At 38.2% G+C, this 21,352-nt stretch overlaps 1 protein-coding gene across 2 annotated transcripts in view; it reads right to left on the bottom strand.

Moving 5' to 3' along the window:
• The window catches only part of BMPR2 (bone morphogenetic protein receptor type 2), a 52,856-nt gene extending 34,570 nt beyond the window's left edge, over window positions 1–18,286 (bottom strand). For both annotated transcript variants that reach the window (XM_042822134.1, XM_042822135.1), the window contains exons 1-2: window positions 18,034–18,286; window positions 16,608–16,787 (exon numbers count right to left, since the gene is read on the bottom strand). In XM_042822134.1, the coding sequence (XP_042678068.1) occupies window positions 16,608–16,787; window positions 18,034–18,250 (397 nt within the window). In that variant the 5' untranslated portion in view covers window positions 18,251–18,286. The remainder of the gene's footprint in view (window positions 1–16,607; window positions 16,788–18,033) is intronic.
• Window positions 18,287–21,352: the final 3,066 nt, after the last annotated feature.

Raw genomic sequence — 21,352 nt, 5'->3', positions numbered from 1 at the left:
AACTCCTGAGTAGATAAAAACTCAACCCAACTTCTTTGCTTTTTCTTCCGTGAGTTTTCAGTGCCATTTCTAACACTGCTTGAATACTCCCTTCAAATAATGACGTAGGTAGATTTAATAGCAACTCAAAACCAATCCCAGATTTAGATTACCTTTCTGAAGTGTCCTAGACACAGCTAAGTATTCACTAACTGAAGAAAGAAAAGAAATATCTTACTTCAAGCAAAAGGCACTTCAGTACAGATCTGAACCCTGCATTCAAGCTTAACCAAATGCTGACTTGGACAATAAATCATGTACTAGAAACATCTTCCATGAAAAAAAATATAATAGCTGTGATTTTTTTTCAATAATAAAATGGCTGAAAAAACACCTACATTATCCCCTTCTAAGACTTGTGAACCTGACAGCCTTCCTCCTCATCACATCATGTGCTAACAGTGGCAGCAACATAATGGCACTGAGCCACGGTCTGTAGAAACTGGAACAAAAAACGCATGTACTGCAACAGAGAAAAAAGCGTGCTTCATAAAGTCTCTTTAAAGTTATTTGAAATCCAGCTGGCTCAATAGCTACATATTTCATATTCTTAATTCCCAAGCATATTGCTCTACTAAAAATAAAGCACAAAAATGACATCAAAACACTGAATGTGTATTTTCATATGAGCATGTGAACCCAAAACCACAAATTCCTTTAAAGGAGGCAGCTGCAATCCAGCACGCCCGCACGTTCTGTGTCTTTGATTGCTGTGAGCACAGGATGGCCATCCCCGAGCTGGAGGTGCTGCCTTGCTCCGTCAGCCTAGGGCTGCTGGCAGGAGGGCCGTGCCAGGGCTGAGCAGAGCAGCCGGGCCTGTACAAGCAGGCGCTTCCTGCATGCGCACCACTCAGGCAGCCACTGCCTGCCACGCCGGAGCCTCGGATGTTGCTGTTTACAGAGCGTGGAGCCAGGCCGCGGCTGAGGCTGGAGGCACACTGTCTGCTTCCGTGCAATGCTTGCTTTGTCTGGGGCTGCCACTGAGAGCAAGGCCGTGCTGCTTGCGCAGCTGCTCCTGCCCTGCTTGTGGGGCTCCCGGCCTGGTACTGGAGCTGGGCACCACTGAGCGAGGAGTCGGGATGTTTTCCCTCTGTCAGCTTTTGTAACACGCAATGAGAACTGAACCGATTTGTCAGACATGACTGCGTGGTGTGGTGTTTCAAAAATCACTGCCCCAACCGTGCACCAAAATCTTAATTAGGGCACAATTGTAGGCAGCTAATCTGTTCAACTGAAAAACCAAGATCTACACAAAATGATATGATACTAAGTTCAACAAAACCCTTCATAACACTTCTGGTTTCTGCCCCAGTCTTTTGGAATTAGTGTCCTAAATCAACTTAATGTTGTAATCCTTAAGTTTAGTCAGTATTTTGGTATTAAAACTTAGATCTTCTGACTCCAGAAGATTTTTCTGTACTTTTGGTACAGTGCACATTCTTGTGTGTACATGGTTCTGTAACTTTAGATTCTGAAGTACCTGTCAAAAGGAGTGAGGTAAACCTGTCTGATATTTCAGCAAGTTACTAAAGATAGCGTTTGTCTGGCTAATGCCAACCCAAACGCCACATGGTATTTCATAGCATGCATCTGCTCCAGCTTCTCCTATCATGACTTAGGAGGACAAAGTCTAGAGGAAAGCATGTGCTCTGTTTTCCCCCTAATCCTTACTCATACTCCCTGTTTTTCCCCGTTGTCTTCTCTGTAGGGCCAAATAATTCCTAATATTCACCAGATTCCCTCTCATGTTTCCCAGACGAAATTCCTTTTGGAAGCTATTGAGCGATGAAACAGAAAGCCTCAACTCCCTCTCCTCCTTGCTCTAAGATCCTTGAGAAATGCAATGAACATTCTCTTCTCCTCCCTTACTTGAGACATAGGCACTCTCAGTCAGCATCAGTACATTTTCATCCCTCTGTCATTCCCATTCCTCATTCTGCTGTCATCCAGACACTGGCATTATCCATGTCTATGCCTGTGAGCCTGCGGCCAACAACCCACTGAACCTCCGTGGTTACTGCTGAAGGATGTATTTTCCCCAGCTAAGAGACCTTCACAAGAGCTATTTCCCTCCAATCCTACACCCTTGGTTAACACTGAAATTCAGCCAACTCCTGTCAGAAAGAATCACCTTCTCAAAGACATTTCACATACAAGAGATGACAGGTATTTGGGGACATCCTTAAGTAGAAGGAAACTAAGAGAAGAACAGGAGAGGATGTGGAAACCTGCAAACACAACAGAGCATGGCAGAAGTAGGCAAAGGCATACCCACCAAACAGCGGGCAAAAAGGCAATGGGTACAAGGACACAGTGAAGGAACGGCCTTTCCCTCAGGCAGACCCCAGCAAGATCAGTAGTCTCCACTGACACTCAGCTTCTGTTTCCAAGGTGTTGGCTGAAGTGTCCTCCTTCAAATACATAACTACAGCTCAGAAGAGGGCACACAAGTGCACATGTTACGTATTGGTCAATGGAATTTTTTCCCCTTCAAGGAAGGAAGCACTTTCCAGAACTTGAACTATAAAGCTGGCTTTGATACTGAATAACCTGATCTTAGGTAGGTTACTTTGTTTCTCTGTACTTTAGTTTAGCCAGTTATACAACGTAGAAACAGTAACTTCCCTAACTTCAAAGGACATTCTGATTATTTTAAAATAACATGAAGATGAAAAAGGCAATAATGATAAATAGCAATCTTTAGTTTGCACTTATGCAAAAATTCTTCTACAGATCTAGGTACTTGACTTCAGATGAAATGCAGACATCGTTTGATGTTCATTTCTTCCAGCATGAGTGCCAGCTCAAGCTTTGCTCCCTGCCTCCTGCTCCAGGTGCATGTTCCACCCCAGCAGTGCCACCAGCTGCACAGCACAACCACAGTTATGTTAAGCAGTGAGCTGGGAGAGAAAGCCAGCAGGGAGATCATGAGGAGCTGGATGGAAGGAATATCTGGAAGGCAGCACCCCTGCCAAAGCAAATGCACATCAATCCAGTGCGAAGGCGGCTATCAAAACCATCAATTTGTGTTACACCGTGGGCATATGAGAAATACAGCTGGCCTTACTTGTATAACATGCTCCGTCTGCCCCACAGTAACAAGCTTGTTTCAAACCAGCAATAAATATTTCAACACAAATTCCAATAGGTAATGTGGAGATACTAAACTATCCTATGGAACTGATTTTTTTTTTTAGCAGTGTTGGAATCTGTGTGATTTCTAGATTCTTTTCAGAGACCGAACAAAACTCTTCTGCATACTAAACTATACCGTATCCGTAGCTCTTCTGTTTTAAATATGCTTTCAATGTAATTAAAAGAATTCTTAAATCAAACCCTGATGTTGACACAGCCCTGCGTACAGATTTTAACTGTTTTAATGACATTGTACAATTAAATTTTAAGATTGGTAACTTCAGAAGATATGTTTATACAAATGCTTGCTTCAAACGGTATAAAATTAGAATGGGAAACAGCCTCTTTAAAAATGAATATAAAGCAGGCTTCTGTCAATCTAATTTACTCAAGTCCTGAACATACCATGAAATCCTGTTAAATGAATGGCAAAAACTGAAGTCCCACAAAATGAATAGAAATCTTTTTTGTCAAACAAAACTAATTTAAACTTGAGAATGACTCCTTCCTGACAGGTGTGCTTGCTTTAACACATCACAAGCAGCCATAGCCAAGGTTTTGATATGACTCATTTGGTTCCCAGCTGGGCACCAAAGGACTTTTAGATTTCAAAGTCACTATGAAATTTGCCCACTTTAATACGTATTTGTCACCCAAAATTAAGACAATAGGCTTGTGAATTTTTTTTGCCCACCATTCTCACACTAGTCTTAAATCAGATTTAGCAATATGTAACTCTATAACTCCCACTAACTGACTGCCAATAGAAACAGAGGACTTTAATAGACTTCACACTTTCAGCTTGCACTTTATTTATTTATTTATTTTCCTTTCTAAAACAACTCTTTGCTTAAAACTTCAAATCCACAGGTTTGTGAGAAATCTAGAGCACTGCTATAATGTCCTTTGAAGTTAGGGAAGTTACTGTTTCTACGTTGTATAACTGGCTAGCTATCAAGAACATGTATAGAGACTATGTTCTAAACAAAACAAATACAGCTACATTTCAGCAGTAAGTAGACACTGAAACTTCAAAAGTCATTATATTTGCTTCACAATAAGTAAAAAACTGCAGTTAGCAGCACTTGTTACTATTTGGCTGTATCATAATCTTGAAAGAATGGAAAAGCTTACCTATCAAATTCAAGAGCTCCATCATAACACAGAACTTCACTGTATCAATAGCACTTTTGGGAATAAGACACTGCTACTGACACAACACAACAGCAATTACAAATACCAATATCACAGAGAACAATCACATTGTGTGCTTTTGACATCACTGTGATAGTGGATATGCTTTAAGTCCTGCTTGAGTAACAACTGTAAATCACTAAACTACATGGATTCTTGAATTCTTACACAGACTGCTAAAAAAATCTCAAAACTTAGCAGTTTATGCTCGCCTTCCAACTGACAAGTTAGCAAGCAAGCAAGCAGTCATAAAAGGAGCATAACTTTGATAAACACATAAATGATCCTAGCACGCTAATTAAATATTTAGCTCAGCACATCCCCTGCTATTGGAAACTTCTATTCCTTAGCATGTATAACGTGATGACCACCCAGCTGGACTCTTACTGAATGCAGGACTGTACACGCTTCTGTTCCCTGCTCTGCAGAGTCTACTACAGCCTCTAAAACCACACAATAATTCAGTGCTGGACCAAGTCCAGCAAAGCTGGGAGTCGCTATACAGACATACCTTGGTACCTTAGCTCACTTGTCTATTCTGGAATAGTCAGTAAAATATACACGATTTACAATTGATGAGTTTTCCTCCATTAGCAAAATTTAAACATTATTGTCTTTGTAACAGATATTTAACACTCTGAGCCTACTATGAAAACTTCCTCCCCTCAGCAGAGCTTGGTGGTCTCTGTAAAAACAAAAAAAATTAAAAATCACATCTAACTGATCTGTATCAAAATAAGAAAAACAAACATCTGAGCTACAGAAAATCTCAAGTAAAGTTTAAAAACAACTCCTTGATGCAGACTCTCCTACTGCCATTACACACTAAGTACTCTCTACTTAGGGCAGGATGTAAGAAGCCTCCTATTTCCAAAGCTGAGCACGTCTTTCACGGCACTCTGTCACTGAGTGTGCCTGTACAAGAACTCTGCAAGAGCTGCAGGGCCTGAGGACAGCATGCCTCCCCAAGCTCCTGGCACCGCTTTCAGGAGGTGCGCAACACTTTTGGTTTACAGTGTGTATTTATTTCACCCACACACATTTTTAGTTTGCTCCGAAGATGCTATGAATGGCTCTGCAGTTGGGAGTGTCCAATGTGGGTGTGTGCAGTGTTCCACACACCCAAACCTACACGTGGTGGTGAATGTTTCCCATTTGCACTGCTTGCAAGTGTGTGATTGATCTGCTGTCAGTGTCCGCAAAGGCAGGGAAGCTTGAGTTACTCTGCAGAGTCATTAAAAAACTTGTTCAAAAAACAATTAAGATATTTTCTACATGTTCATCTAGCCATGACTGCTGGTGTTTTTCTGTGTTTTATTTTGCAATATGTTTTCACCAAGCTTTCTCTGCTTCCCCATGCCATCTTGGAGACAGCAGTGTCTCAACCTACACTCAGAGGAAGAACTGCTACATGTAATTCACAATAGCTCAACCAGCACCATCCATTTTGCCTTACTTGCTGCAATTATATCCATGGAGAACAGAAATGAAGGGAAAAAGAACAACACTTGAAGTATAATCATTTAGCATGCACTGCAGCTTAGATAACTACCTTCCAGAAGTTCGTGCTTATGTTTATGTTTTATAATATTCATACTAATTTGCTGAGTTTTAAAACTACTTTTCTAACTACTCATATGGTGAGTTGCTTCTTTAACGGGAGAAACAGAACTGTGACAAAGCAACAGTGATCTCAACGGCTCCACACAGAAGGTCTGGCTAGGGCTAGCTAGAGCACCATGTATTCCTCAGACACACACATCTTGCTTCTGCACACATCAACATACATGGCTATGAGTCACCACTCAGTGATACATGGGAAGATTTTGGTTCTGCATAGGAAAGGGTCATCTAGCACTCTTATTTCTGTTCCAAGTGTTACTATAGTGAAATATGCTTTTATGCAGTCTGCAATGATCCCTCACCCTTGCTCAGAGTATATTTAGCTTAAAGTCAATACAAATGTCTGGAACAAGGAATTTTTTTGCTAGCCTAGGAAAACATTTACAGGCTTGCAGACACTTCTAAATGAGCTTCATGCTACCAACCTAAAGGAAGCCAAAATCCAGGCCAAAATAAAAAGCTGTGTAATATTATCTATACATACTTTAGAAATTTTCATGAAATAACTATTCTGGCACCAAGAAGGATACATGCAATAGTTACTAGGATTAAGCTTTAAGATGCATAAAACAGTCCTACTGAAACAATCTTAGTGGAACCTTCAAAGTTATTCAAAATTATTAAATGCTTCAGTTCAGTCTCAATGCAATTTTGTATCATGTCTTAGAAAACTAAGACCTCCCTCTTGCCTCTGAAAATGCCAAATCTTACCTTCGATGCTAAAATAAAAAAGCTACAGCAATGTTAAGTCTTCACACTTCCCTCTTCACAATTCACTTGCCCTTTCAAATAGAATTTCTAACTGCCCTGCTTTAGACATATCTGCACAACTAACATACAAAAATGTAATACCCAAATTAACTGAAATAAACTAGAATTTAAGTTAGATTCTAAGACTAACATATTCAGCTCAAACTATCCCATGTTGCAGAATAAATATCTTAATGTCCCAAATGAAAACACAGATGATCAAAAGAGATATATAAACTTTCTACAGAAATCTGATTACACTCACTATTCAAAAGATCCATACCTATTCTGACATGGAAAGTGCGAAAGCCAAAATCACACATTCTGCAATCCCCCAACAGCTGACATTTAAAACTTTATCTCCCCTCAGAAATTCAGTCACAATGAGAATTGCAACAAAGGAAAGTGCTTCACACACACAAACATACACCATCGCCCCACTCACATGCAATCATAGAATGGCTTGCGGCGGAAGGACTCTAACGATCATCCAGTCACACACAGCCCTTCCATGAGCCAAGCAGGGTTACCAAACAATACGTTAGGCTGCTTGAAGCCTCATCCAACCTGACCTTGAACACCTACATGGATAGGGTACACCTGCAGGGGTGAGGAAACGTATTTCATTTTGGTGTACCAAAATTATGTAGAGGATTATTGTGGGAGTTACTGAAAAACACCTGAAAGACAACACAGACCCTGGTCACTGACAACGGGTTCACAATGGAAACGCCCTGTTTAACAAATGTAATTCCCTTTTATGACAAGGTTACGCACTTTGGCAACCAAGAAAAACCGGCTGATGAAAGCTTTTTGAATTTCAATACTGTTTCTCACACAATCCTTCTGGACAAAATGCAGACAAATAGACAACACGATGGATGAACAACTGGATGATGGGCTGGGCTCCAATAACTAGAATAAATGGAGCTACAACAGCCTGGTGGCCAGCCACTGGTTGAGTTCCTCTGACTTCATGTTAGGCCCAGTTTTCTAGTGGTTATATAAATGATCTCAATAGAGGACTCAAATGCACACTTAGTAAAGTTGCAGATTACACTAAAACAGGAGTTGTTGATTCCCTCATGCTGAGGAACCAGCGTCCATTATAACGGGGCACTGTTCATTTTATTTATTAAATACAAAGCAGTGAAGATAATAATGCATAGTATATATCAACAACTATTTCAAAAAACACGGAAGTAACATCCCAACTGCAATGTGTCAGGAAAGAGTAATGCACACAAACACTTCAAAACAAAGGAACACAGAAAGTTTTGGTACACATACAGTATACAGGAAAAATTACAGATAGAGGAGCTGTATTCTTCGTATTTCATATATGTCTACTACATGCACTTTAATGAATTTCCTTCACTCTGATTTACTCTACTAGCAACAGTCAGCATTCCTGTTTATAAAACCAACACAAATAGGTTTTTATTATCATCTTGAATCTCTTTCAACAGCATAATTGCATCCACTGGTGCTCTGTGAAGATTTCAATGTCATCATCTCCTGTTTAGATAGCAACAAAACAACAGCACTGAACTGAAAATTTAGGAGCACACTGACATGATGCTTTCCTGTTTGTGTGGCCTCCCCTGGGTGCTCTATGATCTTCTGTCTGTTCTTTTGAGCCCATGGTTCCTGTTAGCCAGCAAGGCAACAGAACACCTCAGGTCTGTGTCTTCAGAATATTCCAGACAGCTCAGTTCCTAAGAACAAAACGGAGATGCCTGTAGTCAGGATGACACATGCATCTTTTCAGGAGCTAGACACCCAGTTATAAAACTCCACGTTCTAATTGTACAGCCAGTCGCTCATTCACAATTCAGTACCTGAGGCACTCACTGGAATTTGCCATTCACTTCATTAATGAAAAGGATGTAAGCCCTTCTTCATAAGGAATAAATAAATAAATGAATAAAATCCTGATTCTCGGTATCCTTCCACATAAAGAGATTTTGCCTGACAAGATGGAAGAAGACAAACTCTAGCTTCCATGAAATACAGCTCCTGCCCTTGGTTATACTCCCAACAGAAGACTTGGGGGGCCTGGACACAGTGCCCCCAGCCCCTGGCAGGAAGGCGGCCTGCTCCATGCCTGCCTCTGCAGGAGCCCGCTGACATCTGACTGACTGAATTCAAGCTGTTTTAACAACACTTGGTCTAAAAACAATTCACATGCTCCTACAAGCAGCTTACTATGTTATTAAAAACCTAGAGGATTTATTTACTAGACTCTAAAACACCACTGTTGGTTTACCTCCTGGTAATCTCCCATTTGAAGAGTCACTGCACATCATTTCATAAAGACAGGAGCTAGAAAATAACACATATAGAATTTTCAGGTTCACCATATTTGTCAGATAAAGAAATTGACCAAGAAAGGCCCACAAAAGACCAGTGATAAAAGACCAGTTCTGCAGAGCACACATCCCCCTGTACCCACCCTGCAAACCTGTCTCTCCACAGGGGACTGAGCTCCCTGGTGCCAATGTATGCATGTACTGCAGGGGAGCCTGCAAGGCAGTTGAGCTCACAGAGGACTGTTCCAGTCACACTGCATGTGCCAAACTCCTAAAGCTTTCTTTCAAAAATGCATCAGTTCCAGGATCAAGAGTGTAAATTGTCTTAGACAGAACCATGACACAGGATTAGATACTTTTGTCAGCCAACTGAGCATATAGTACAGTAATAAGCAAGGCTTAGGGAAAACGTCCAATTAAGGAGTAAGAAAAATACATAGAAGGCTTTTTGTGATCGAAATATTAATCCACACAGATAATTTTATTAGTACTGAACAGCCAACAATAGACTTAATATTTATAAGCAATGTTCAGTTTTGTGCTTAACATTCCCACTCCCAAGCCTGCCTCCCACTATTCTAGCGGCCTGCAGTCACAAACCTTTCTCACTAGCAATCTATCAGGAGCAGACAAAACTGGGGGTGGGAATTTATCAGATGCTGCTGGCAGCACCTAGCGTGCTTTGTAACTGAGCTTTGCTGAGCTCTTGTTCCTTTTCATCTAAACTCCACTAATTTCAACCTTTAAAAAAAGAACAACAGAGTAGAACCACGATTGAAATTAATAAATAAATCAAGTATGAGGAATGCAACCAGTCTAACATAACCTTTTACTGAGTAATGCCAACAGAGTACGATATCTTGCTAGTTAAGTCAATATAACTGGCTAGGGCAGTTTCTGGTAACGTTTCACTGAGTGCAGTGTCATCAACTTAAAAACACAGAAGACTGGAACAGCAAACTGCTGAACTTGTCACTGATGCTTTCTCATGTTTTGTACTCAAAACTTCAAGGTAATAAACAATTATCTCATACCTTCGCATTAAATACACCAGATATGACTACTCCTGACTGAATTATAATCATATGTAACTCATTCTGATCTTTTAAGATTCACAGCATGCAGTCTTAAAATTTTAGGGGTGCAGAAATAAAAGAGCTAGAAATCAGTAAGTATTCATTATTAATACTTAATCATTGCGGAGAAAGCATTTATTAGAAATCTACTATTGCTACTATATCAGAAAACCCACCGATCACAAACGTCTGCAAAAAGCATCCTGCTATGTCCATTCACCTTCCAGTGAGCTCTCATCCACCCTCAAGACATACGGGCAGTGCATGGTTTGTTTAGAATTATGTTTATTGTATACTTCAGCATCTGAATAAAAACTAAAAGTATAGCAATCTTGCTTGCTCCTCTTCTAACTTTAAGGAGAGAGGAGTAAAAATACTACTGCCTTTTTCTAGTCTCTGTTATTTACATGTTGAGTTCCACTCTCGTCAGTTTTATCTATTTGTATCTTGCATCTATAAAGTATTCACAATAAAGCTCCAAAATGCATTGTCACAACAGATATAGGCTAATTAAGTCACATTATTAATATCAATATGGAAGTCAGAAAATAGCATTTCAAAATTTCAGCATTTCAAAAAAAATTGGAACACATCACAATATTTGTATTCCAAAGATATTTGCGTATCTTTAAACTTAGAGAAGTGCATGAGACATACCAACTCTAAGCAGCTGATTTCCAGTAGAGATGCAAATGAAGAACTCAAGAACTGCACAATGCAAGAAATGTGAATCACCTATTTACAGACACTAGTTAGTCTACTACACATGCTTTCACTAATTCTGAAGAAGGCACAAGATCACTAGCTACGCTTCAGAAAAACTGATGCTTCTTGTCTTCATTCTGGGTCTGAAACTCAAATAAAATATTTGCAATGTGGTACTAGAAATATACAGGAAATGTCAAAGATGACTACAATGCTGTTCAGATGATTTTAAGTTATGCCCACATGTACTTGAAGAGTTGAGCTCTCTATGGATTCTGAAGTACAATGCTTTAAGCCCTCTGAAACAAAGTGCAGCTATAGTACAGTACTTCACTAACACATCAGCACAATTGTGTAATATGCACTATTATTGCAATATTTCAAGATAAAAGTTGTGGTTTTTTTAGTTTCTAACATATTTTTAAAAGAAGTTTGCAGAAGCTCTTGTTCTTGAAACTCCTAGTCATAAAATGGTTTGTTAGCACAGCTCTGAAGTTACCTTGTCCAGCTTTCCTACCTGGTACAGACTGATAAAGCAACAGGAAATACAGTATAAAACTTATGGGTTTTCTGGCAGTAAAAATAATACTTGAAATGTTTCTCTAATTTAAAATAAGAACAAACATTTATTTAGCACAGTTTTCAGTGTTTTGTAGCTTTGTGGTGCATAGTAAAAGCTTTGCAACATTTCCAAACATTTCCAAAATATTTAAATCTCAGCATAAACATTTCAATTTCACCTTCCTGATTAAATGCTTCTGTAAGAGAAAAAAATTTACATGTACAGCTTTTCTAAGTAGACTTTGCCTTCATATTCAAGTTCCAATTGTACATCAAAGCTTTAATTTTAAATTCAGTAGAGACGCCAGTTTAATCTCAAAAGAATATGATGTCTTAGAAGTTAAAACATTAAGTGCAGCTAACAGCAATCTGTAAGAGATTCTGCTTTTGATATAGCTGTTTGTAATGAGAATCACTGAAGTTACTCAACAAGCATTACCTGTTATCTTGAGTGACTTGTGAAACCTTCTACTGATTGTACAGAAACTAAGGCTTTCGCTTGAATTTCTACATAACCATCTAGAAAGATTACTAATTGCTATAATACCTCTTGTTTGTTCCCATAGCAACTCTCACTTCTACTTTTTCTCCCCTTGTAATTTCATTTTCTACAATGTCCCAGTAAAATAACTTCCTAGAAGGCATATTATTGTCCTCCTACTCACAATAAAGCTAGGCCCTTAACTACTGCCTTAATATTTACTGCTACTTTCCCACATACATTTCCCTGCCTCATAACATAGTGAAGATACAAAATGACATACAGCATTGTAACCCTTAGCTGTGTAAGATGTGTTTGATTTACTTCCCACTATTTCAAGGGTGTAAATGTTAGTCCTCATGTGGATCATTCCTGCCTCCATTTTCAAAATAGAAAGTCAGATATATTGCAAAGGTTTGTAATTTTCCATTTCCCATAGATCAAAATCATCAGAAGGACAAGTATTACACAAATGGGGGAGAATGTTCATTCACAGTGTTTTCTTACATGACGCAGAAATGGAAGAACTGCTCAAACAACTGCTAAAAACTTTGCTGACCAAGCTCTGCACTTGCCAAGAAAAATCCAGCTGAAAGAAAAGGCATTTCAACTACAAATTAATATTGGATGTTACTCTCTCAGAACAAGCAATCCAAGATAAGAACTGAGAGAGAACAGTGTTACGACTTTGCAAAATTAGCATGACGTGATCTAATTCAACTTCAGTAGAGCTAGGTTGGGCCACATGCCCACAGCAACATGAGTCTAACTGCTACCTGTCAAAAGTAGTAGCTGAATCAAAACTTTCTATTACTACCTTAATTAAACTGACCCAGTCATGCACTTTAATAATTACATGGTTTAAAAATGGTAGCTTTCCTAAGCTACATTTCCACAGAATTCTATGAGCACTTAAAACCAGACACATATGTAGCAAGAAGCTGGCCAAGAAAGGCCAAGATGGTACAGTGAGAAGATAAATCAATCTATCAGTAGTTTAGAATAAAGAAACACCAGCTTCTTTTATTGCATGAGGCAGCAGCTTCTTTGTAACCAAATTTCAGTGCTCTTACGTAATACAAGTTTTTAGGTTCTTCAAAAGCACAGCCACCATTTGTTGTTAAGAGGAAAAAAACACCTACATTGTTTCAACAACAGTATGAACCAGCAATGCTCAGCTCTTGTTGCCAAGGAATTTTCCCATGCATCCTGCAAACGCATTACCCGCCATGCAAAGATGTATACTTAACACCCAGTTGCTGTGAGATTAATTTACGCACAGTGCCAGGAATGCAGCCTTGAGGAAAAAAAGAAACCATAATTAAAAATGGCTTTGTTTTTTTGATCCTGATGTTATTTTAACTTCAATGATTAATTACAACAATATATCTATGACCCATGAGGAAGAACACTTATCTCTGTTTAAATGATCATTACAAATGAATGAAGTTACCTTCAAATTAACTCAGAATTTGGAAAGTATTCTGTAGACACAAGGAGCAGGTAGCTTACAAGAGTCTCAAAATAAATGCTGGACAAAGACAATTGAGTAAATAAATTTCAAAACATTTACCCAAAGAAATAGCTGGCTCTTTTAAAGTGGAGTTAGAGGGTATATACAGATGCTTACTGAACGTAAGATGGTGGAGCTCTTTTTGTGAAAACAGATGTAAGAATAATGAATCTACCTGGGGTAATTTCTCAAAGCACGAGAAAGTACTTCCACCCACTCTGACTGAAAAGTGAGAGCTGAGGATGCAAGCTAATTCTGAAACTTCTGCGTCTAAGTAGCCCTAAACTACACAGGTAAAATCTTCAGATCTGAAACGAATACCAGGCTACTTCTGCTAATTCAGGAATCAGCTAACCGAATCTTTTCATTTTTAATATCTCAAGACTGTGGTCTCTAGACTACACAGCATCCTGCAGCATTTGCAAAATTCTATCTGGAGGGACAGCCAATCAACTAATAACTACTTGAATCTTTCCAGGTTACTTTTAAGATAGAACAAAATAATATTACGACTACTCAAATGTATGACTGCCTACCACCTGCAAATTAAGAAGCGGAAAGGATTAAAATTAAGGCTTCAAAAACCAGTTCGACCTCGACCTTATTTGTCATGTTTATAAATGTTTTCTTACAAGATAGGATGGATCTTCCGTATTTGTGTTCTGACAAAATGAGAATTAACCTACACAAAAAGAACGTACTCCATTCCATGAAGATATGGTTATGATACAATTTTTTTTTATATCCTAAAAGACATAAAAATTAAGCGTAATTTTTGTGAGAAGACTTTGTGAATTTTATGAGAACAATGGTTTGTTGCATTTAACATGTCTAAAAATTCTAATTAACTTCTAGTCTTGAAACATCTATATTCTAGCTACATCTTTCAACGAGCTACTGTTATTTGTCCTGTGTAACAACCAAGTGATCATACAAATTCGTATTTTATTCTTTTTTGGGGGATAGCTTTATCTCAAGAGTTTAACAGTTTGCACAGATCCTACAGATTGACTGTTGGCTGAAATCATTAGGCTTCATACAATTAACCACATACTATTCAAACATGCCTTGAAATTTATAGCATCATCAAGATAAATACAGTTCTATCAGTCCAAGAAGCTTATTTTCTGTCATTGAAGATCTTTTCCACATGCAATATTTTTAAAATTTCATTAAAGAAATATAGGTGAATATGTATAATTCAGAGGTTATACTGAAATAACGAGAAAATTTTCCATAGCACTTGTGCAATAACTTTGTCCTCAGTATTGAGGGCAGCATCAAAATGGGTTTTAGAAAGAGTTAAGAGGGCTGGGAAAGGGACAGTCAAACTCCAGTTCAGAGAAACTGCAGGAGTTTATGGGGAAGCCTTTTTCCTCGTTCATACTTCTAACTTTCTAGAACATCTGCCTCCACAGTGCTGAGTGCGTATGGAATTTACACTGCCAGAAGCAGCCCAGTCTCCAACAAATGCAGCAGTAGAGTTTTATAAATAAAGTATCAGAATAGTAAATAAGGCCATCCTTCATGCTGGAACAGCCAATCTCCATCTCTAGCACAGCCAACACAGGCAAACAACTGTGTCAGAAAGCAACCTACTTTGCTTATGTCTAAAACAAAATTTGCATATTATGAAAATGGGAGGCAACACAATAACATAAAACAGTTTCAGTCAGCAGAAATGTATGCTGCAACACTCAATTGCAGCTGGGTGAATTGAGGACTGTGTTACACATTTAATATGCTTTTCCTCTCACTTTGCAAGTCAGGCTAGACTTTTTTTAGTATTAGAAGTTCAATCTAAAAATTATTTGGAAATGTTATCATGAAATAAATTAATTCAGACCGTAATTTTTACTCTTAGAGAAGCACAAACAAGTTGTTCTATAAAAACTTTATCTCCCTACTGTGGAGGATAGATAGGGAAAAGGAACTACATGCTTTTTTTCCTTCCTGTCTGAATTTCCTGCACAGCAGTAACACCAGTCGTATTTGAGGAGCTCTATCACACAGCTATTACCAGAGTCAAGCAGTATCTGTTCTGTACAGTACTGAGCTCTGACAAAGGTTCCAAACAGTGATGCTTACTGTACAAATAGTATTATCAGACAAAAGGTGCCATACATCTTGCCATCTCACTTTACCTGGCGCATTTTCCCAATAAAAGGTTACTTCTCTTTTTTTCCTCATTAACATGCCAGGCCCTCATTTTGCCCAAAATTGCTTATAAAAACTCTATCCTACAACTGCTTTTGAAGGCATCAACATCATCACTATGCAAATTCTTTGAATTATCATTCCTAAATACAAACTGCTTTTTTCTTGCTGTAAATACCATCCCATTAAAGTCATCTTCATTTCACAAACCACTTTCCTATGACAAAGAACTTTCAATATGCTGAAGCAGTTGCATTACCATTTACAAGCCTGCCACTATTCAATTTCTCCTTCACAGTTTGTATTTAGAAAAGGCTATCCGGAAGTTTACATTAGGTTAAACAACTGTGTTTCTTAATGCTTGGAAGGCAGCATCACAGAGCGTGTGTAAGTCATGACCCTCATTCTGAAATACGAGGTTAAGGGGTTAATATATTGATTTGGATAATATATTGATTTGGATCAATGCACTGTGTTCACTTTATAATAAATAAAAATATAGATAATCTAATTTGAATGAAAACTAAATTGCTCAAACTAGTACTCTTTGATTGCTAAGTCAAAGTTAATCTCAAGGTATACAAAAGAAAAGTCAGATTTCAAAGGACTATAAGACTGTTAAAATCTATGCGGCCTGACCACTTTCTCTTAGGACTGTTCCATGAAACAGAACTGAATAGATGTGGCAGACTTTTCAAATGTGTCGTAACTTTAATGAACTTCCTAGCTCGTTTTTAAGTCAAGTCTGAATTCTTCTGAATATCCCCACAGGCTTCTGCAGTTAGGCACCCAAACAACCAACCACCCAAGATTAGAGAGCATTTTAGTAAACATAATATGCATTCAGCAATTTCCTAAACAAATACTTGTAAGCATTTAACTCATTCTTTGCAGAGCACCATGGAATAAATAAACACATTAAACTTCACATGGAAAAGATCTGTTTGGTGTTTCTGCTGCGTTAGAAAGGTCACGTTTCATATTTTACAGTGCACAAAAGAAAAATCATTCTCTAAATGACTTCAACTATGAAATGACAGAAACTGAAACCTCTGACTTACTGTAAGGCGTTGTATCAGTTGGGTCAGGAGGTGGGAAGTTTTCAGTGAAGTTGACATTACATAAGTCAGTGCTACAACAGCAGAACCGATATGTTCCATTCTGAATCAAGGAAGGGGTGGTTGTAACTATGCACTCCTCAAAGTGACACTCCTGTGGGTCTCCTATATGAGACCAGCATCCTGTAAACAGAGGTAAATTATAATTATTCTTGTATAGGGGGCATTAAATTAATTAAATTAATTTTATTGCATGGACAATTTAAGCACACCTATAAAAATCAGTACCATATAATACTGAATTACATGATGCAATGGAGCAGAAACAGTTATCATAATTTGTTTCATGATTTCACTACTATCTTCTAAACAACAACTGATAATTTCTTTCAGAATCTGTGATAGACAAGGAGAAGAAACAGAGGCAGTGGTACAGATCAACATTAAAGGTGTTTACCCCAGTATGACAAAACCTGAGTTCTTGAGCATTCTAAGCAGATATATCCTATTCCCCACTTCTCTAATACCAAGACAATACCACTACCATCTGATCCACAGCCAAGGCAAAACTGTAACTTAGTTGTCTTCTTACAGCTAGAAAACAAGACCACATCAATAATTTGGTGCTTCTGGCACAACTTCTAACAATTCCATCCTTCTCATTGTCAACTGGAATCTTACTGGAATCTTCTACCACAACTTATTTCCTGCGTAGTGCGGGCTTTGTTTTTCTACAGCAATTGTCCCTTCTCAAATACAGCCAATGACAGTTAAGCACTGTTTATGAACAAGTGCCTGGAACAGAAGAAGGCAGAGTAGGGGCAGAAGCAAGCAACCAAACTGAACTGCACATGTTTGGTCACTGGTTTTCATTCTGTTCATACGTTATACTACATTAACTTGTACCCAAATAACCTAGCAGAGTCCCTGAAAATGGAAATCAAAGCTCACCTTCAGCAACTGCATGACATTCCACCCTTTCCTGCCATCATGCTCTCAACAAAAGAATAATGAATTAAGAAACAGTATGGCACAGTTTTGTTCTAGAGCTGCAGTTCCCTTTGTTAACAAACATCCAATCAACCCGAATGTACGTTTTTAAAAAGACATTCACTTTTGAATTTGTCATAATATCAATAAGTATACTAAAGTACACTCAAGACAGTTATCTTCCTCTGGACGTCCTAAGCAACGAGTAATATGAGTTTTATTTCCTTTAACTGTATACCGTGCTCTTTAATCTCTTTCAGAAATAGTTTATTTCAAAAAACTTCCTGTTCATTTTCAAAATTGCTAAATGGGAAGTCTAATTACATTGCACAAACAAAACAACCAATTTTGCAGAAGAGCATCCTCAGATTTATTTGCTGCATCACAAAAAGCTGAAGAGTAGCAAAAACTAGTGCACTTACCACAAAATATCACATACCTTGCTTTACCAGATGTATGTCTCCTTCCCGTGTTTTTTCCCATAGTCCATAGCAGGTACTGCCTTTCATGCACAAAATGGTGCCATTCTCTTGGGAGATTCGGCTCTCACTGATCCCATGGTCCTGCTGATACGGGTCCTTAAATGCACACAGCCGCTCCTCACTCTGCGCAGCTTTAGACAAAGAAAGAAAAATATTTTTTGTCACTGACTTCATTCATAAAATTCTAGCTTTAATTACAGGAAGACTACTGTCTTCTGGAAACCTATGTTTCACAACATCATGGACTACAAATTTTCATTCTTTAAACTGTACTGCAACTTCAGGATTTTTATCCTGAAGTTAATTCTATAAAGAGGTCAGAAAAACCTCAGACGCTGTTTCAAAATAGATCTGCAAATGTTTGAAGAAAATTTCATTGCACAGCCTGCATCATTTGTTCACAAGAGTAAGTTATGCAACTGTTAGCTGGTTTCTTCTGCAAACACGAGTTACTTAATTCTTCCCAGGTTGTAAACTAAGCCAACCTTGTTCAGAGTGCCATCCAACCCAGTGCTACCTTAACACAGTGTCATGTTCTCCCTTCACTGATCGCTATTTTTTTTCCACATTTTTTCCATCTGTTGCACTGACTTCTTTTTCCTCAGCAGCCCACTAATTTGGGCTATTTCACACAACATTTATAACCACCAGCAGAAATACAAACAGCTGAGTGAAATCCATACACTCCAACCAACGAATCTGTGGAACACTGAGTGTATGTAAGAGCAAAGCTGTACAAAGGCTATCCCCACAGAACATCCAGCAGGAAGACCTTACGTACCAAAAGAGCACAAAAGTTAATACACATGATCACCTGAGAAAATCCTTGAGTTTTTTATTTAATTAAAAAAAAAATCACAGAGAGCACACTGATTTTAAGAATATTTGATTGACAAGCTTCAAAAATTGAGTATCCTAAAAAGTCAGATGTTTTACACAAAATTACTGTGGGAATTTTTGTTTATGTTGCCTTCAGTAAAGGACTCAACCAAGTTGATAGGCCTCTATCATCTTTTCTCTAGGGAGAAAAAACACATTCAAATAACAAAGTCTTTAGAAAAACAAGTCCAAGAAAAATAAATCCTACATTTGTAGTGAATATGTTATTTAGACTATTTTCATTCTTCACTAGGATATGATTTTATAAAATGCTTGGAAAATCAGATGTAACACAATAAATGTTATTCAGAAGTACAGCTCTGCAAAGACCCCATCTCAGATGCACTATGCATCTCAACGAGTAGACTTCATCCTGCTCGTAGACTCACGTGAAAGCATTGGGAGCAGAAAAATACAAGGTTGAGTAGGTAACAAGTGGTATTTTGGGAAAAGTGATTCTGAACTTAGAATAAAATTGTAGAATATTATTGTCAATTACTAAAGGTACTGGCTACCTGCAAAATAGTTCCTCTTTGAGAATTTGTTTTGTCATTTTGCAGCATCAACTCCAAAGATGAAACTCCTTGTTGAGTTTCAGCAAGGCAGACTTACTGCAAAAATGCTGTTTCATTGTACTATTGGTGCAGATGATTTGGTAACAGAAAGACAAAACGAGATCTAGATTCAGATATGTGTCTCACTTGTAAAGCTGCTGCTATTCATTGAAGAGTCAAAACTCAATATTCTCTTTTGCTGAGGCAACTATAAATAGCTATACTATCGAGAGAAGCCATCTGACAGCGACTCCTAGCTCATTCTGCAGCAGCAGTAATTAAAACAGCACAACTTAGTGTGCTTTTTAATGGTCTGGTGGGGTGTATATGATCAGTTGAGCAGGTCAGTTTAGTAGCAGTACAGCTCTCAGTGGACGTGACAGGAACTTCTTAATTCCACTGTAATTCAATCACTTGCAGCTCCACACAGCACTAACCTAGGCTACGCTATTCATCTGCCTTCCTATGCACTGATCAGTGTACAATTTATCCTTTACATCTGCAACCTGAGCTTTGAGGTATTCATTCATTAAAAGCAGGAGCTGTACATTGAGAAACTCAGTTGCACAAATTTCAGATCTAACTCTTTCTTTCTAAATGAGTAGAATTAATTGAGTTACCGAGGACAAGAAGGTCATATTTTAAGATCCAGTATGTGCCGCCTCAAGCAGCCCTTGCCAGTAGCACGCAGTACTTTTATTCTCAGGAACAGCTGAGTATGCCAGGCGTGAAGCATCTGTCCTACATTCCCTGCTCCACGACTCAGGGCTGGACAAGAAATAATGTAGGAAAGGGTAGCAATCCACTACTGCAAGAGAACAGGAGCTAACTTTGAAAATCAGAAAGGAAAAAGATTACCATTGACATATAATTTTCAAGAAGGGAATAGGACAGAACCACAGGTTCTTATGAAACATGATGCATCTGCTCCAAGGGATACTATGAAGGTTTTTAAATCAGTTGAGTGCAATAGCAGAATGGGACGAAGGTCACTCGTGTTGTTGCTTGTTTACTGACTGCTCAAATAGCTACAGGATGAGCTTCCATGATTTGCCCTTATTGGGAAAAATAGATTAAAAAGAACTGAATGTACAAAACAGATTTGATTACCAAAATCAGGCAGATTTGGTTATCAAAATTCTTTTTTTTTTTTTGTTTTTTTTTTTTTTTTTTTGTTTTGTTTTTTTGTTTTTGTTTTTAATTATAATTTTTGGGGGGGAAAACTAAAACTCCATGGAATTCCAAGAAAAGACCAGTTTCATAATACCTCAATTGATTAAAAAAAAAGAAAAAAAGAAAAAAAGAAGCTTTCTCTCAGAACTAAGCAGCAGGGAGTGGGGAATTATTGCTGTTGTTATCATTATTATTATTTTATTTTCCACAAACAAATTTATACGGTACAGCATGTCCTGAGGCACAGACCACTTCAACTACTATTTTTCTGGACTCTTCACTTTTCCACTTTTCTAGCTACCTATTAGCATCACATTTGAGAGGCAAGGGCTTGACGAAGCCACTTGTAAAAACACAAGTTGTTAACTGTTGTGCTTGATGCTGTCCAACTGCACACTACAGAAAACAATCATCACTACCAAAGGTTTTTCTGATAAGAAGAAAATGTACAACAATATCTGCAGAGGTAAGGAAAAGGTAAGCATGAGAAAACGACAGCATATAAGTGCCTGTCTTTATCAGTTTTCTAGCATGCCAATAAAAATGCAAGTTCACTTGCCACAGTTTAATGCCAGATGATCTCAGCGGGAAACTTTTCCAATGCTAATAAAGGTTACATACCCAAGAACTAGAGTTTTCACCCTGACCTCTGCACATTCATGCATCGATT

The sequence above is a fragment of the Centrocercus urophasianus genome, unplaced genomic scaffold (assembly GCF_019232065.1).
Source record: "Centrocercus urophasianus isolate 14NV4802_14NV808 unplaced genomic scaffold, USGS_Curo_1.0 seq_20, whole genome shotgun sequence".
Lineage (NCBI taxonomy): Eukaryota > Metazoa > Chordata > Aves > Galliformes > Phasianidae > Centrocercus > Centrocercus urophasianus.
This window is presented reverse-complemented; position numbering and strand designations above follow the sequence as displayed.